General features: G+C 32.2%; 2 protein-coding genes across 5 annotated transcripts; both read left to right on the top strand.

Annotated features, from left to right (window-relative positions):
• Positions 1-283: 283 nt before the first annotated feature.
• On the top strand, positions 284-8,939 carry LOC110635169 (uncharacterized). 4 transcript variants are annotated; one of them, XM_058145526.1, is made up of 8 exons: positions 284-593; positions 2,607-2,740; positions 2,869-2,925; positions 3,028-3,120; positions 3,768-3,846; positions 3,965-4,089; positions 8,265-8,408; positions 8,487-8,939. In XM_058145526.1, the coding sequence occupies exons 2-8, from the start codon at positions 2,615-2,617 to the stop codon at positions 8,724-8,726; spliced, it is 864 nt and encodes a 287-aa protein (XP_058001509.1). In that variant the 5' UTR covers positions 284-593; positions 2,607-2,614; the 3' UTR covers positions 8,727-8,939. The 4 variants fall into 4 exon arrangements, with proteins under 4 accessions (XP_058001509.1, XP_058001508.1, XP_058001506.1 ...); XM_058145525.1 differs by having other exon boundaries at positions 297-713; XM_058145523.1 differs by having other exon boundaries at positions 297-713; positions 2,613-2,740.
• A 2,823-nt stretch (positions 8,940-11,762) lies between these two features.
• Positions 11,763-14,801, top strand: LOC110635209 (multiprotein-bridging factor 1b). Its single transcript, XM_058145527.1, has 4 exons — positions 11,763-11,983; positions 12,930-13,013; positions 14,179-14,261; positions 14,375-14,801. Exons 1-4 carry the CDS (start codon positions 11,842-11,844, stop codon positions 14,492-14,494), a joined length of 429 nt encoding a protein of 142 aa, XP_058001510.1. The 5' UTR covers positions 11,763-11,841; the 3' UTR covers positions 14,495-14,801.
• Positions 14,802-15,676: the final 875 nt, after the last annotated feature.

Consider the following 15,676-nt stretch of genomic DNA (forward strand, 5'->3'; position numbering starts at 1 on the left):
ATAATTATTAAATTAAATAATTAATTGAGTCAAATTATAGAAATTAATTAATATATTTTTTTAGAATATAAGGATTAACTAATTAATTTCATTAAACTAAAAAAATTAAATAGCATATTTAACAATATTATCTAATTGAAAAATTAATAAGAAGGCTAAATAATTTAATAAAAATAAAATAATATATTTTTTAAAATATAAAATTAAATAATTAATTTTATTAAAATATAAAAATTAAATAATAATTTAACCTAATTATTAGCTTTGAATACACTCTCCCAAAACGACATAGCTGTGGGTTTTGGTCTTTATCTCTTACTGACACTGCACCCAGTTCCACAAAACGCCCCTTGCCTACTCTTTTCCAGCAGCTCAACCTAACCTCACTTCACCAAAGCTTTCCCCAATCTTCTCCTGTAGTCCAACACGCCACACAGCAATCCCACGCACCTGTTTCGAGTCCCTTCCCCACAAGAAGAATCGGCACAGACCCTGTTCTCCTTACTCACGGCCACCGCTCTGTCCATATTAGCTGAATCAAGTCAATCGGTCCATCCCTCCATTGCGCGGCCGCAACACTGAATCTCCATCAGGTTTGTCACTCCACCGTCAAGTCTTCTTTCATCAACACGCTACCAGTTGAGGCATTGCAGCTTGACTAGATTTCCACCTCGTCACTCCCTGCTCAGATTGTGCACTCTATCTGGGCTTAGGTGAGAATAAAATCTGTTTCATTAAAGAGTGTTTTATAAAATGTCTCTGGTTTATTCCAGTTGTTTTATTGTTTGAAAATGGCATTTTGATTAATTCTTGTTGGTTCTTGGCTGCTGGGTAAGCTAAATGATGCCTTTTGTAGGGTATTACTTGTATGAAATTTGAAGATTTTGGGATCTATTGCTTTCATTACTCACTATTATACCTTTTTCTTTGTGTCTCCTATATTTAGACTATTGTAAACGGAAAAGAATAAGCTTCCCTACATATATTAATTTTATTCTTCTGTTTGATAAGGTTGCATTTTGAAAATTAGAATGAACTTGTGATTGATGCAGGGCAGATTAGTGTATTCTTGAACTGGAATTTGGAGGTGTTATGGTTTTGAAATGTCTCTGTTTTTGTCTATTATTTTCTTCTTCTTATACTTATTCTTTCGTATTTGATTCACAGCCATCATATTATAGTCATAAGTTCTATTTTGTGGCTGTCAAAGTCATGCTTTTCTTTTAGTCAGTGATTACCAATTCATTGGGAGATTCGTCCTTGAGATAAAGGCTATATATGAAATTTTGGGTTTTTAGTTCATTGATTATCAATATATTGCTAGATTTGCCTTTGAAATAAAGTTATACATGAGATTTTGGTTGTTGGAGCCTGGTTATACATGAGATTTGTCCTTGTGGTTTAAATTAGTTATTCTTTTTGTGACTACTGATATTTTAGCAACTTGAACCTTTTCTTTAAAAATGTGAATTTTATTGTTCTATTTTCTAAATAAATTCGTATGTTGAGAATTAAATGAAGTTAAAGTTGCTTTCTATGCATAGATGATGAATGATTCGAAAATTGGTATTGGAACCAATCATCGTATAGTGAATTTTCCTCTTAAGATATACCTTATGACAATTTTAGAACCAATCACCTTCCTGTTCATTTTTTTAAAAATATATTTAATTTCAATTCCAGTGATTCAAAGGGGATGCCCCTTTAATCACTTCCTATTCCTCTATTAAAAATATGCTCAGTTCAAATTTAATTTTAATTCTGGTGATTCAAAGGGGGATGTTCCTTTAATCACTTCCTATTCATCTATTAAAATTTTGCTCTTTTCAAATTTAATTTTAATTCTGGTGATTTGAAGGGGGATGCCCCTTTAATCACTTCCAATTTCTCTATTAAAAAATAGCTCTTTTCAAATTTAATTTCAATTTCGATGATTTGAAAGGGGATACCCCTTTAGTCATTTTTATCCTTTAAAATTATTTCCTTCGAGTAATCCTTTGCAACACCTTGGTTTGAAACGCACTTGAATTTGAACACTATCTCGCATCCTCTCCTCTACTGCTGTCACCTTTATCCGTTACCCATCACTATCTCACCTCATTCTCTCCTGCTTCTCCTCCACCGCTAGCCTTGCTCTAGTCCTCTGGCCTCTGAAATTGTTACAAGCATCCATAATTCAGTCATTCGCTCCTTTCTTGAATCTCGACATTGAGTCACTTCTCACTTGTCAGGTGAGTTTAATTTTTCTTTTGTTGTTTCTTTTGGTCCTTTTGGTATTGAATTGTGTGAAGGGGAGCTGAAATTGATGTTGATAATTTTTAGACTAATTGCATTCTGAGTCCAATTTTGTTGCAAATAATGCCTTAGAAACTTGTATTCTGATGAGTATGCAGGATTTTTTTTTGGGATGCAGGAATTGTATTTTTTGGTCTCTTTTCACTTTTTAGGGTTGTTTTGTTAAGTTTTGGACTAGATTTTAATTAATGGTATTCGTTTAGTTCAGTTTTCTTCAGCAATTCAGTCAACTTGATTCTTTTAATTGTTTTTGATTCTATGAGTTCCCTTACTTTTCGCTATCATTGTTTATTTACATATTATCTTTTAAGTGTTAGGAATGGTAGGACTCTCAGTTGGAGAAAAGCATTTCATACAGGGTGGCATTAATCAAAATCTCCGCTCTGATGGTCGAAAACGAGATACCTATCGACCCATTTTTGTTGAAACTGGAGTCATCCCTCAGGTAGCCAAATCTTCTATAAACCAACATTGATTTTAAAACTGATCTTGTAGAGTCTTGTGCATTTTTCTTTGTTCTTTTTTAATTTTACCCACTCTTCTAAATTTGGTGTTTTATGAGTTGCATTGCAGGCAAATGGCTCGGCACGAATCAGGATGGGTGCAACAGAGGTTATTGCTAGTGTGAAGGTGGCAAAAGACACTCTTCTACCAAGTGATTTTAAAATTTCATTGGTCGAGTTATTTTTATCCTTCAAGTTTCAAATACATTGCTTATTTGTTTATGTGCAGGCTGAGCTTGGAAGGCCAAGTGCATTGCAGCCTGACAAGGGAAAGGTTGCTATATTTGTCGATTGTAGCCCAGTTGCAGAACCAACATTTGAGGTTATATGCTTTGTAGCATCTCTACCCTCTTAATAGATGCCTGTATGATAAGGTTGATTCTTGATAATAATCTGTGATAAGGATTGTGACTACGATTGTGTTTTCTCATGAATAGTCCGGTTGAAAACATTTGTGGCACCTTGACAGTTGATAGGAATTACCATTTTACCACTCATTGTTTTAATTATCTTTTTTGTGTAAATTACTAAAAACTCCCAAGATTAGCTATAAACTTTGAACTTTATTGTTTCAAACTAACATTTTTGGTCCTCATGCTAACATCAATGAAAATTTTAATATTTTGAGGGACTAAGTGTTAAATTATTAGGGATAAAAATGTAATGAAAAATTTATAGTTTTATAGTTAAGGACTAAAATTTAGAGTTGTTAATAAACTTTAGGGACCAAAGTAACTGGGTTTAAAATATCAGGGACAAAAAGTGTATATTATGCAATGTTTTTGGTAATTTTGATTGATGTTCAACTTTACGTTGGTTTTTTGGTCATTGTCGTCTTTCAAATTCTTGTAAAGATGCTTATCCATTGTGTAACTAAGAACTAAATCGAGATAATCTCTATCTGATTTTGCTGGTCTAATTATTTTTTTATTTTTTTCATAAGTTATTTTTTATTCACAACTTATTCAGGGCAGAGGCGGCGAGGACCTATCAACAGAACTTTCAGTTGCTCTTCAGCGTTGTCTCCTAGGTGGTAAAAGTGGGGCAGGTTTGTATTATCTGTAGAGCAAGACTAATAATCATAAATCTGTTGCCTTGTGCTCTAATGATATATTATCATTTAGGGTTCTTGATACTTAACAATGAAATGTTTGAAATTGTCTCAGGTGCTGGGATTGATCTATCATCTCTAGTAGTTGCAGAAGGAAAAATTTGTTGGGATCTTTATATTGATGGCCTTGTTGTCAGTTCAGATGGAAATCTTTTAGATGCTCTTGGTGCTGCAATTAAGGTACATCTACAATTATACATTGGGAATTAAAAAAAAAAAGTTTGGTAAAGTTCAAGATATGCTTTGTCTTTTAGCAATTCTTGGACAAGAAATTTTATATCATTTTAATTCTCAAGTTTTAATCTATTATCAGTTTAGTATCACTTTTTTACTAGTGTTTTTACTTAAATGATGTCTGTATTTTAAATTATTAGAATCTAGTATTATCCATGTATTGCTGCACTGGTGCCATGTTGACCATTTCTTTTTCTTTTGAAATAAGATTCTGTTATGGATGGAAAAATAAAGCATACAAAAGATGATGTATATTATCAACCTTTTTTCACTTGTTTGAATACCTAATACATTTTTCTTTTCTACAAGTACACTGAATGTAGAATATAATGGTGATTTTAGAAGCTGGTGGACATATAAGGATTGTGTTGATTGAAACAGGGAATTAAGTTCTTTTATGGGGCTTTTATTGATTCTTCATAGTTGATAAAGCCCGCCAGATTCAACCTGTCTGATAATTGTAGGAATAATAAAGGTCCTAATACTTTTATCATTTTTCCATTCATGTCTTTGATACTCCACCCCCTCCTCTTCTTTACCTTCAAAACCTGATACTTCTCAAAATGTTTCTAATTGAGTCTCCATCAAATTATTGCAAGTCAACTCGGAATATGTTAACCACTTCAGTTTTAATGCTTTTTAAAAAATAACACTTTTGTATTTCGGATAACTACATAGGAAGTCCTCCCTCTTTACTTTTAAAATCAAGTCCTCGAACTTCCCCCCCTGTTTCAATTAGACAAGTCCTTATAGTCTTTAAAACATTTGAGATAAGTCATTAATTGTTTCATTTGGACATTGAATTTGGTTGTGGTATCTACCTTCATAGATTTGGAATCTAGATTGAACAAAATAGTATACATCAACATTAAGTTAGATATTTTAGCATGTGATTGATAAGTACCCTTAACCTAAATAATAAAAATTTATAACCTGCTATGGATTGGCATCTTTTTGCTGTGCAGTTTCCCACTTTTCACATTTTATAGACCAATTGTCTTTCTTTCTGTGTTTTATTGGATGGCTGGATCCGATGGTCATGAGAAGGATCAATAAGATGGGAATAGAATTTCAAGCAAGACTGTTGTTAATGTGAGTCACGAAATGGTAGATGAGAGATTATGCAAAATTGATTTTTCATAAAGATGAGGAAATATAACAAAAGTTTCTGGCCACACCAATTATCTTCCTAGAAACAAATGTGAGAACCCTCATCGAGATTTTATTTAGCAAAAGGAAGAAAAAGAGAATACCTTGGAGATGCATTTCTATGAGCTTTCATTGTAACATTGTGTTTATCCTTCACCCATTATGTTTTAAACCATACTCTATCTGAATAACATTTTGCCAAGTGGAATTGATTTCTATTGGAAATCACCACAACCATATATCTTTTAGGGCAGTACTTTAGATCTAGGCCTACAAAACTTGTTCCCAACTGATTAAATGATCTCATTTGGTTCCACCTGCTTCCAACCAAAGAAAGTCCCTCATCACAATCCTAAATGGACTCCTGAGAGGATTCCAAGTTTCCAACCTCATACATAATTCTAAGAACTCCTTTGACAATTAATTCCCATCAAAACACTTTTAGAATTAATCTTTAGACACTTCATTTGAAACCTGTTGAGCAAGGTCAAGACATTTTAAAAAACTTGCTTCTCTAACGAAAAGAATAATGTATCGTCTGCAAATCATAAATGAGACAATAACTTTGTTTGATCCTATTTCAACATTTGCTTTTCAATCTCTTTCAACTCCCCTGAACTTTTCTACTTAAAACTTCAACTATTATAACAAACAGAAATGGAGAACTGATCATCTTGCTTGTTTAAGCAATCATGAGCTAGAAAACTGAAGCAGATTTAGAGAAGAAATTCTGAGAATGTTATGACTCGGAATCTTGAGGTGTCAACGGAGGTCAGAAATAGAGAAGGAAGTGAATACAGCCAGATATGGTAAAGACACCTCAAGCTTTACTCCAAAGATGGTTTTCTTTTCGCTTACCTCCTCAACACCACCAGTACCGCCAACAACAGTTATCCGAATTCTATCTCAGCTCCCAGTCACCAATACACATGTGGTGCCTTGGAACTATAATTTCCAAGTTTTTACCCAGAATGCATCCAGCAGCACTTCTACTCCTACTCTCAACCATACCTATACTCAACCTTTTTGGCTGCCTATTAATGATCACTGGAAAAATTTAAGGATATCGATTATTCCACTTCCTTGACTTTGCTCTAAAACCCTTTGCCGCAAGAAAAATCCAACATATTCTGTGAAAATAGAAAGAAATAATAAATTTTGTGGAAATAATTTCTTGATTCTATTCTCAAGTTGTGTATACTATTCATATACAATTACAAATCCTATAAGATATACATAATCAAGGAATTCCTTGATTATGGGGATTGGAGTCGATCCCCTAATTTAAAGCTATACATGTCTCTATCTTAATACTCTCCCTCAAGTTGGAGCGTACATATTGTGTGCTCTTAACTTATTACAAATATACTCAATTCTAGTCTCTTGAAGAGATTTTGTAAGAATGTCTGCTAAATGGTGATTTGAACTGACAAAACTAGTGGTAATACATCCAGACTCGATTTTTTGTCTAATAAAGTGACAATCTATCTCAATGTGCTTCGTCCTCTTAGAAACACAAGATTAGAAGTGATATATAACATAGCTTGATTGTCACAAATCAACTTCATTTGTTCGTCATCTCCACATTTTAACTTCTAAAAAAGTTGTTTTAACCATATAAGTTCACATGTGGCTAAAGCCATAGCCTGATACTATGCATTTGCACTTGATCTGGCCACTACATCTTGTTTCTTACTTTTCTAAGATATCAAATTCCCTTCAAATTAGAATGCAATACCCTAAGTAGACCGTTTGTCTAAAGGAGAACTAGCCTAATAATCTGTGTGTGTTAAAGGCGTGCCTCAGACTCAAGGCTCACTAGGCTCTAACCCTAACGCCTCTACATGAGAAAGGTAGGCGACATTCACCAGGCTCTCGCCTTATCCCTTGGCGTGTGCCTTGCTCTAAGCGCAAGGCTCTAGAAAGGCGTGCATTATTTATTTCTACCTTTGGCGAGCACTTTCATTGACAAAAAGAAGTACCACTCAACTTAAAATTTATCGATCTACCAGAATTTGATATTGACGCACTAGGAAGTTTTTGAAATTAGTATTATTAGTAATAAATAGTTGCCAAAATCTCATCAAACTACAACACTTAGAATCATAAACCTCTTATATTTTCATTTTCAACAGTACCACTCTCTTATTGTCTTTTTCAAAAAAAAAAAAAAGCATCTATACCTATTTCAAGATCTATGCTAAAAGAAAATGAAAAAACATCATCTACTAGCTTGAGAATTAAATAATACTCCTTTAGTTCTTAAAGATGAGGAAGATGATGAAAATATTGATTTTGAAGATATATCAAGAGGAGGAAGGTGTAGAAGAGGATGAAGAAGATTTTTATGCTATTCTTGATGAAGATTGAAGATTAGTTATTTTATAGTTGCTTGAGTTTAGTTTTGAAACATTAAAATAATATTCAAGTTTTAATATATTAGTAATTGAATGCTTCTTAGTTATTAGTATTTTAGGAAATTTGATGGAATACATTTATTTGACTTTAATGAATTTTTCTTTTTGTGTCTCACCTGGCCCAGGCGTGTGCCTAGGCTCCAGAACCCCTTGGCACCTTCGTGCACTTTAAGCCTTTAATAACTATGGATTAGAAAAAAAAATAAAATTGAGGACTTAATTAGATAAGTGATTATAAAGTTGGAGTACTTTCTTTATAATTACCCATTTAGAAAAATAAGTATTAAGATTGAAATTAAAAAAAAAATGTGGCATTGACTAATGACAATTTAATGAAGATTTTATTTTATGAGTTGACTAATGATAAGTAATTTTAAAAGTATCAAGAGTTTATTATAAAAGAAAAGGCTAATGAATTATTAGGTTCAAAAACCTTTTGTGCTTGCCTGTAGCTATCACAAACTTGCACTGATGCTAGTTTGCAAAGACTTGTTTCAAGACAAAGGTGGCTTTACTAGTTTACACTGATTAGTGGTGTACTTATTTTTTCCAAAGGCTGCTTTGAGCAATACAGGGATCCCAAGAGTCCATGTTACAGCTGCTGCATCAGGTGATGAGCAACCAGAGGTTGACATAAGTGATGAAGAATTTCTTCAATTTGACACATCGGAGATTCCTGTTATAGTTACCTTAACAAAGGTGATGTGGTTAACTGTTTATCCTTTCAAGAACTGCATACAACACTTCCATTTGAAAGTTTGCATCTCTGTCATGTAGGTTGGGAGACACTATATTGTAGATGCTACTTCAGAAGAGGAATCCCAGATGAGCTCTGCAATTTCTGTTTCCATAAATAGGAAAGGGCATATTTGTGGGTTGACAAAACGAGGAGGTGCAGGCATTGATCCAAGTGTGATTTCTGACATGATATCTGTTGCACAATATGTAAGTGAGCAGCTGATTAATAAATTGGACTCTGAAATATCTGCAGCAGAGGCTGATGAAGATGAATCATGACACTGCTTATATAACCTCAGCTATCGTTTAATTTAGCAAGTCTGTGTACTACTTTGTTTAATGAGCATTGGGATATGATGAAATATCAGTAGATGAATAGAATTAGAAGAGTATCATGATTAGTTAGATGATACTAATTCCTTTTTTGTTGTCATTTAGGGAATGATTGCCATTTGTTGAGCGATGAATGGACTAATCTAAAGAGGTGTTTGGATTATATATATATATATATATATTTTTTTTTTTTTTTGATTGAGCATTATAATATTATAGGCTAATATTTTTTTTAAAGGAACAAAATAATTTTTAAAAATTTTTTGAAACTCAACGTGTAATCAGAGATTTAATTTAAAAATTAACTTGTTAACTTTATTTCGGCTTGAAAAGTCTTAAAGAGTCTTAATCAAAATTAGACTTAATTTTAAAAGGCTAATTACATAAATTAACTCTCGAGCTGTACCAAAAAAGCTTAGTGGCACCTTTAACTTTTCTTTTGTCTTATAACATAATTTAACTTTCAGATTTTGGTAATTATTAAGGGCCTGTTTGGATTAACTGTTGAATACAATTGATAGGCTAGTAAAGTGACGCTCCATTCAGCGATAGTTAAAAATAAGTTAACGATGATATCATACATTTATATTAAGTGTTTGGTAAAATTATATTTAATCATATCAATTAATATGTGAAATGACTAATAAGGGTATATATCATATAATTTATTTTATTATTTAAATAAATATAAAATTATAAATTTATTACATTATATTATTTATTTTATTATTAAATTAAATATATAATTATTAATCTTTTATATTATATCATTTATTTTATTATTGAAATAAGAAAATAATTATTTTTTAAGATAATTAAATAATTTTAAAAATATAGATAAATTAATAAAATAATTATTATTATTATTAGAAAATTTTATAATTAATTTTAAATTTTTTGATATAAATAAATATTTTATATTTTATGTTATTAATAAAAAATATTTTAACAAAGTTGAAATACATTAATCAAAATATTAAAATTACAAATAAAAAAATAAAAATATTAATAATATTAATTTTTAAGTTAAATAAAAAAGGATAATATGGTGAAAATAAAAAATAAAATCAGATCAGCTATCAGCTGATGAGAAACAGCTCTAAAAATAGAGCTGATACAAACTGTAGCTGATGGGTATCATATCAGTTGCCCATCAGCTATCAGCTCTATTTTTTTAAACTTACCAAACACCACAATTTACCTGTTTGGGTGTCCATCAACTATCAGCTGCACCCAAAAGATAAACCAAACACCCCCTAAATCCTTATTGTTCTAATCAACAACGCGCGTAAAGTGACACTCCATTCAGTGAGTGAGTTAAAAATAAATTAACATGACATTACACAATTAAATAAATCACCACGCATCAAAATCGATACACTTTCGATACTTCCTAACTATATTTGCCTAAACTAAACCCTTACTCTTCATCATCTCCACCAAAGTCATTCTCTTTACTCCTTCCTCAATTCATACTTCTCTAAACCAAACTCTTTTACTAAAATTTTTCAAAAATTTTCACAAATGCGTCCACTTGAACACATCTCTGTTGTGGCAATTAGAGACTATCATCAAGCTGTATGGGGAAAACTCGAAAATCTAATCTAGTCTGTGAATGGACAAAGTCAACCCCTCTTTCTTCGATAGTTATTTGCATCCGTAATCGTATAGATTCTGATAATAAATCAACTGTTCTTAGTGATTAAAGGGTTTTTTTTTTTTTTTTTTTTTGTTCTCTCAATTCAGTTGACCATAGGCCGCTCATGTCTATTCAATTCTTGAAGACATCAACAAGAAGTCTGTACCGTAAATAATTTATTCTTTCTTTTATATTTTAAAATTGTTGAAGAAAAGTTTATCATAAACTGATTGGTATATTTATTGCTAAGAAATTCATGGAAAATGGGCCATACTTGCTGAACTTTTGGATTTCTAGTTTTTATTTCAGTGGTGATGCATTAAACAATGCCTAATTATGAAATGTTGCAAAATCGGAGGTCATTTTCAATGCCCTTTTTGTTTTTGGCTCAGTTACAAGGTTATGCATGACTTGCTTAGTTTTTCTATTAAAAGAATTCGATTATGTTTTGTGCAGGCTATATTGCAAATAATCTGATTTTCTTATGAGGGATTTTCACTTTTTGTTGTCAAAATTCATTTTGTTAGTTGGGGTTGTTTTGAGTTCATAGAACTCATTCTAGAAGTGAAAAGAGAGGAAAAGATAAAAGAAAATTTATACAACATTTTTTGATTTGAGGTTAAGTACTCACATCCAGTAAGTTTAGTGTTTGGTAATACCTAATAAAGAGTCTTATTCATGGATCAGAATAATAAATATATATGAATAAAAAAAAGAGAGAATAAAAAATGAGAGGATGTTATTATTATTATTATTATTATTATTAATGTTATTAATCAACATCAGTGTTTTTTGATACATGCACACTTGCTTTTCACACTCTTTAAGTATGAGAATAACAGGAGTTCAATGATATAAAAAAAATTAAAAGTTGAAGCCTATGATGGAACAAAAGAAAAGTTTAAGGCCTTTTTAGTAAAATTTAGGAGTAGATTTATATATTTAGCCATTTTAAAATTAGATATTTGATTTACAAACCTTTCAATCAAATCAAGTATGCTTCAGAGCTCCAATTGAGAAATAAGTATTTGATAAGTAAGAGCTTGAAATTATTTCGAATGGAAACAAAGATAATCTAAAATTAATTCTTATAATTTTTTATTATTTTTTTTAAAAAATGTATTTTTATGACTTTTATTATTTATTTTATATAAAAAATATTATTTATAATTTAAATAATATTTATATAATTTTTATAAATTTAATTACTATTTTTTTAAAATGCTTAAATGACGATTTTATTCATATATGGAGAATTAACTCGATTAAGTTTTGAATTTTTACTCACCTAATAAATAACTATTTTTTTGAGGGCTTAAAATGGATACTATGGCATATATATATATATATAGAGGGATGAAAGCTACAGTGACGTAAGCTATCATCAAAAATCAAAATCAGAGATTGTTTTGAGAGAAGAAAATGTCTGGAGTTGGACCAATCACGCAGGATTGGGAACCAGTGGTGATCCGCAAGAAGGCTCCCAACGCTGCCGCCAAGAAGGACCAGAAGGTCGTCAACGCCGCTCGGCGTTCTGGCGCTGACATTGAAATTATAAAAAAATGTATACCCCTTTGCTTTGCTTTGATTCCACAACCCCCCCCCCCCCCCCCCCCTCAAAACCCTTTTAAATAGATTGCTTAATTTAGTTTACTGTGATTGATCAATCGAATCGATGAAGTGTTTTGGGTTCGATTAGTGTTGTTGTTGTTGATGATTGTATTGTGCTCTTGTTTGTTTCTTGAAGCGAAGGAAAGGGAATAACGATTTTGGAACTGTTAATATTTAATTTTTGGAATGATATTGTAACAATAGGCAGCAATGGATTTTTCCCCCCTTCCTGTGGTTTTGATTTTCCTTGCGGCCAAAGAGGAATTAGGGTTTATTACTTGATTTTAAAAAAAAAAATTGTAATGAGATTGTTACTCTTTTGTAATTATAACTAATCAGCCATATCTAGCATGTATGCAACTTAGGCCAAGCATTCAGTACTCAGAATCCCTGATGCTTTATTTGTACGAAAAATACCATGCTTTTTCTTTTTGGTTGTTATCCTGTGTTTAGAGAAACTATAATGAATAGTTATTCATGTACTATAGAATGAATTCTTTGCTATGGTTGCTTTTTTATTGAATTTTAAGCAGTGTGGGTAGCTGAAGTATGTACTTGGGACGGAGAAACTGCCATGTGGCTCACAATTTATACCATTTGGTTTTCATAGGCAAATAATCATGTTTACGGTTGAATGGATATTGAGCACATTAACTTGTTTGAATGAATTGCTGTTGTGTCTCTATTCCAACCAATACGTGTGTTTTTGGCCTCTGAGGAAGCTAGTTTTAGATTTTAGAATGAATGGCACTCATGTAGGAATGACTGATAGTAAACTACTTCTTAATGGTGGATCCTTCTTTAACATTTGCTTGCTTAGACTATGGTGTAGCATTTTCATTTAATTGATTGATACCTATTTATGTGAATATAAAAGCCTCTCTCAATTTCTTCTGCAGCAAATGCTGGTTCAAACAAAGCAGCCTCCAGCAGCACTTCTTTAAACACAAGGAAGCTTGATGAAGAAACTGAGAACCTAACTCGTGAGTAATTTTTTTTTTTTTAAAAACTAATTTTGATTGTTGTTGTTAATTTCATTAAGAATATTCTTGATGAAAGTAATTTTCTGTAGCCACTATCCTCTGATCCTCTGACCCTTCATTTTGCCTTGCCATACCCGTGTCGACGCAACCCAATATGACATAGGACACAACATGGAATATGTGTCTGACACATATTCATGCAGTCGGACACTCGAGTGACAGAGTTCTCTCAATATGAAAAGCATATTGAATCAAAGGATAGGTTAAAAAAAAAGTTAAAAAGAGAATACAACTTTGAATTAAAGGATGGGTACAAAACAAGTTAAAGAATATTGAATATTTCGAGAATCCAATGGTTTCATATCACAATTTTAATTGTGGCTGACCCCTTTGATAGATTACTTCAACCCTTTTGGCCTACGTAACATATCCGAGCATTAAAAAGGTCACAAGTCTGACACAGATATATACCCATTCCCGACACCTCTACTCAATTCCAAGTGACATTGCCACTATCTAATTCATATTTGGGACATGTATGGTACAATCAGTTATTTAATCAATCAACAGTAGGATTGGTGAAGAGAAATGTGTATTGCTAATCCTTCTTGTGCAGAAAAGAATATTTATTTTCTCGTATGTGTGTTTTTGTTTTTCTATTTTTATTGTATTCTTGGTTGGATTAACATTTAAGCATGTATCTCATCAGTCATGTTCTTTTCCTTGGTAATTTTGTAGCTAAAGAAAAGCAAAACTAGTGTGTTTTTACACTTCTTTTTTTTTTTTTATTAATATTAATGTTTATGCTTTTTTCTTGGTGAAATTCATGAATCAATGGATTCATTTAAAAAATGTGCTTCTAGAGGGGCCTTTAAGTTGATGCTTATTGATATTGCTCTCTTTTCTCCCAATTATTTTTTGATGTCACCTATGTGTGTTAATGTCATGACTGTGTTCTGTATGTGCATAATGTGGTGTACCTGTGACACATCCTTAACCTATCATACTAATAGAATTGCTATATATTTGTTATTTCAGCATGTTTTTGTGCTGTTATTGTTGCTTTTATATACTTCCCATGTAAAATAATCATTAGATAATGTGTGATTTCTTAGCATGAGAAGATAAGAACATTCTGAATCTCCTGGCCTTGTTTTCTTACTAGATGAACGAGTGCCAACTGAGTTGAAGAAAGCCATCATGCAGGCTCGAATGGACAAGAAACTTACCCAGGCTCAACTTGCTCAGGTGTGTGTGTGTGTGTGTGTGTGTGATATATATATATATATATATATATATATATATATATATATATATATTCTTAGATTGGGTTTTAGTAATCATAATTTTGTTTCATGCAGTTGATCAATGAGAAGCCCCAGATAATACAAGAGTATGAGTCTGGAAAAGCAATTCCTAATCAACAGATAATAGGAAAACTGGAGAGGGCTCTTGGTGCGAAGCTGCGAGGGAAGAAGTGAAAGCTGACTTTGGACACAGCTGGGAGCTATAAAGTTATCCAAGTGTCTCTGGAGTTTTAAGACTGGTGATGTACATGAACTTCTTCTATCATTAATATGGCTCGCATGTAAGAAACATGATCTTTGCTTCGTGTGGAGACTTGTAATGTTGGAGTTGGAATCTGAATTTGTCCTTGTTCTTGCATGATCGTTGTTCTCTCAAGTTATTGGTTGTTCTTTCGCACTTGCAAGTTGTAGAGCAACAACTGCTTCTCTGATTTCAAATTTGTATCAAATGAAAAGCAAAAAGCATCTTTTGGTCCTCTCAGGTTTTTATCTATCGAGTTTCTATAGTTTTATTTGATGAAATTGAATTCCCGAGCGTTTATTATTTTCACATTGAGCCAATGAACAATTATTTTGTTTTACATTAATCACTTTAAATATCTAGGCTCAGTCCTTCAAGTAGATGGGGGATGTGAAGAGAATGTTAGTCATAGGATTAAAGTCGGATGGTTGCCACGGGAGTTTTATGTAATCTTAAGATTCCCAATAAATTGAAAGGAAAAGTTTACCGTACAGCTATACGACCGGCTATGTTATATGGTAGTGAGTGTTGGGCACTGAAAGAGTCGTATGCAACTAAGATAAGAGTTGTAGAGATGAGAATGTTAAGGTGGATGAGTGATCATACTAGACTAGATAAAGTCCGTAATGAGAGTATTAGAGAAAAGGTAGGAGTGGTGCTAATTGAAGATAAGTTGAAAGAAGGGAGATTGAGGTGGTTTGGTCACGTGAAGCATAGACATACGGAGTCTCCAGTTAGACAAGTAGAGCACATTAGGTTAGAGGATAGAAAGGAAAAAAAAGGGTAGACCTAAATTGACTTGGAGGAGAGTAGTACAACATGACCTAGAAGTATTACACATTTCTGAGGATTTAACCCAAAATCGTTCAGAGTGGAGAAAGTGAATCCATATAACCAACCTCAAATTTTTGGGATAAAGGCTTAGTTGAGTTGAGTTGAGTTTAGACTTCGTACATACCATTAAGTTTAGTAATAAAAATTACTATTAAAAAATAAATAAAACTTGAATAATTCTCTCTTTCTTCCTCTTTTTAAATGTCCTCCTCTCTTTTTACCATCTTCTCTTTTCTTTGCCATTTTCTCTCTGCAAACACATATCTAAGGTTAAGCTTTCT

The sequence above is a fragment of the Hevea brasiliensis genome, chromosome 4, assembly GCF_030052815.1.
Source record: "Hevea brasiliensis isolate MT/VB/25A 57/8 chromosome 4, ASM3005281v1, whole genome shotgun sequence".
Lineage (NCBI taxonomy): Eukaryota > Viridiplantae > Streptophyta > Magnoliopsida > Malpighiales > Euphorbiaceae > Hevea > Hevea brasiliensis.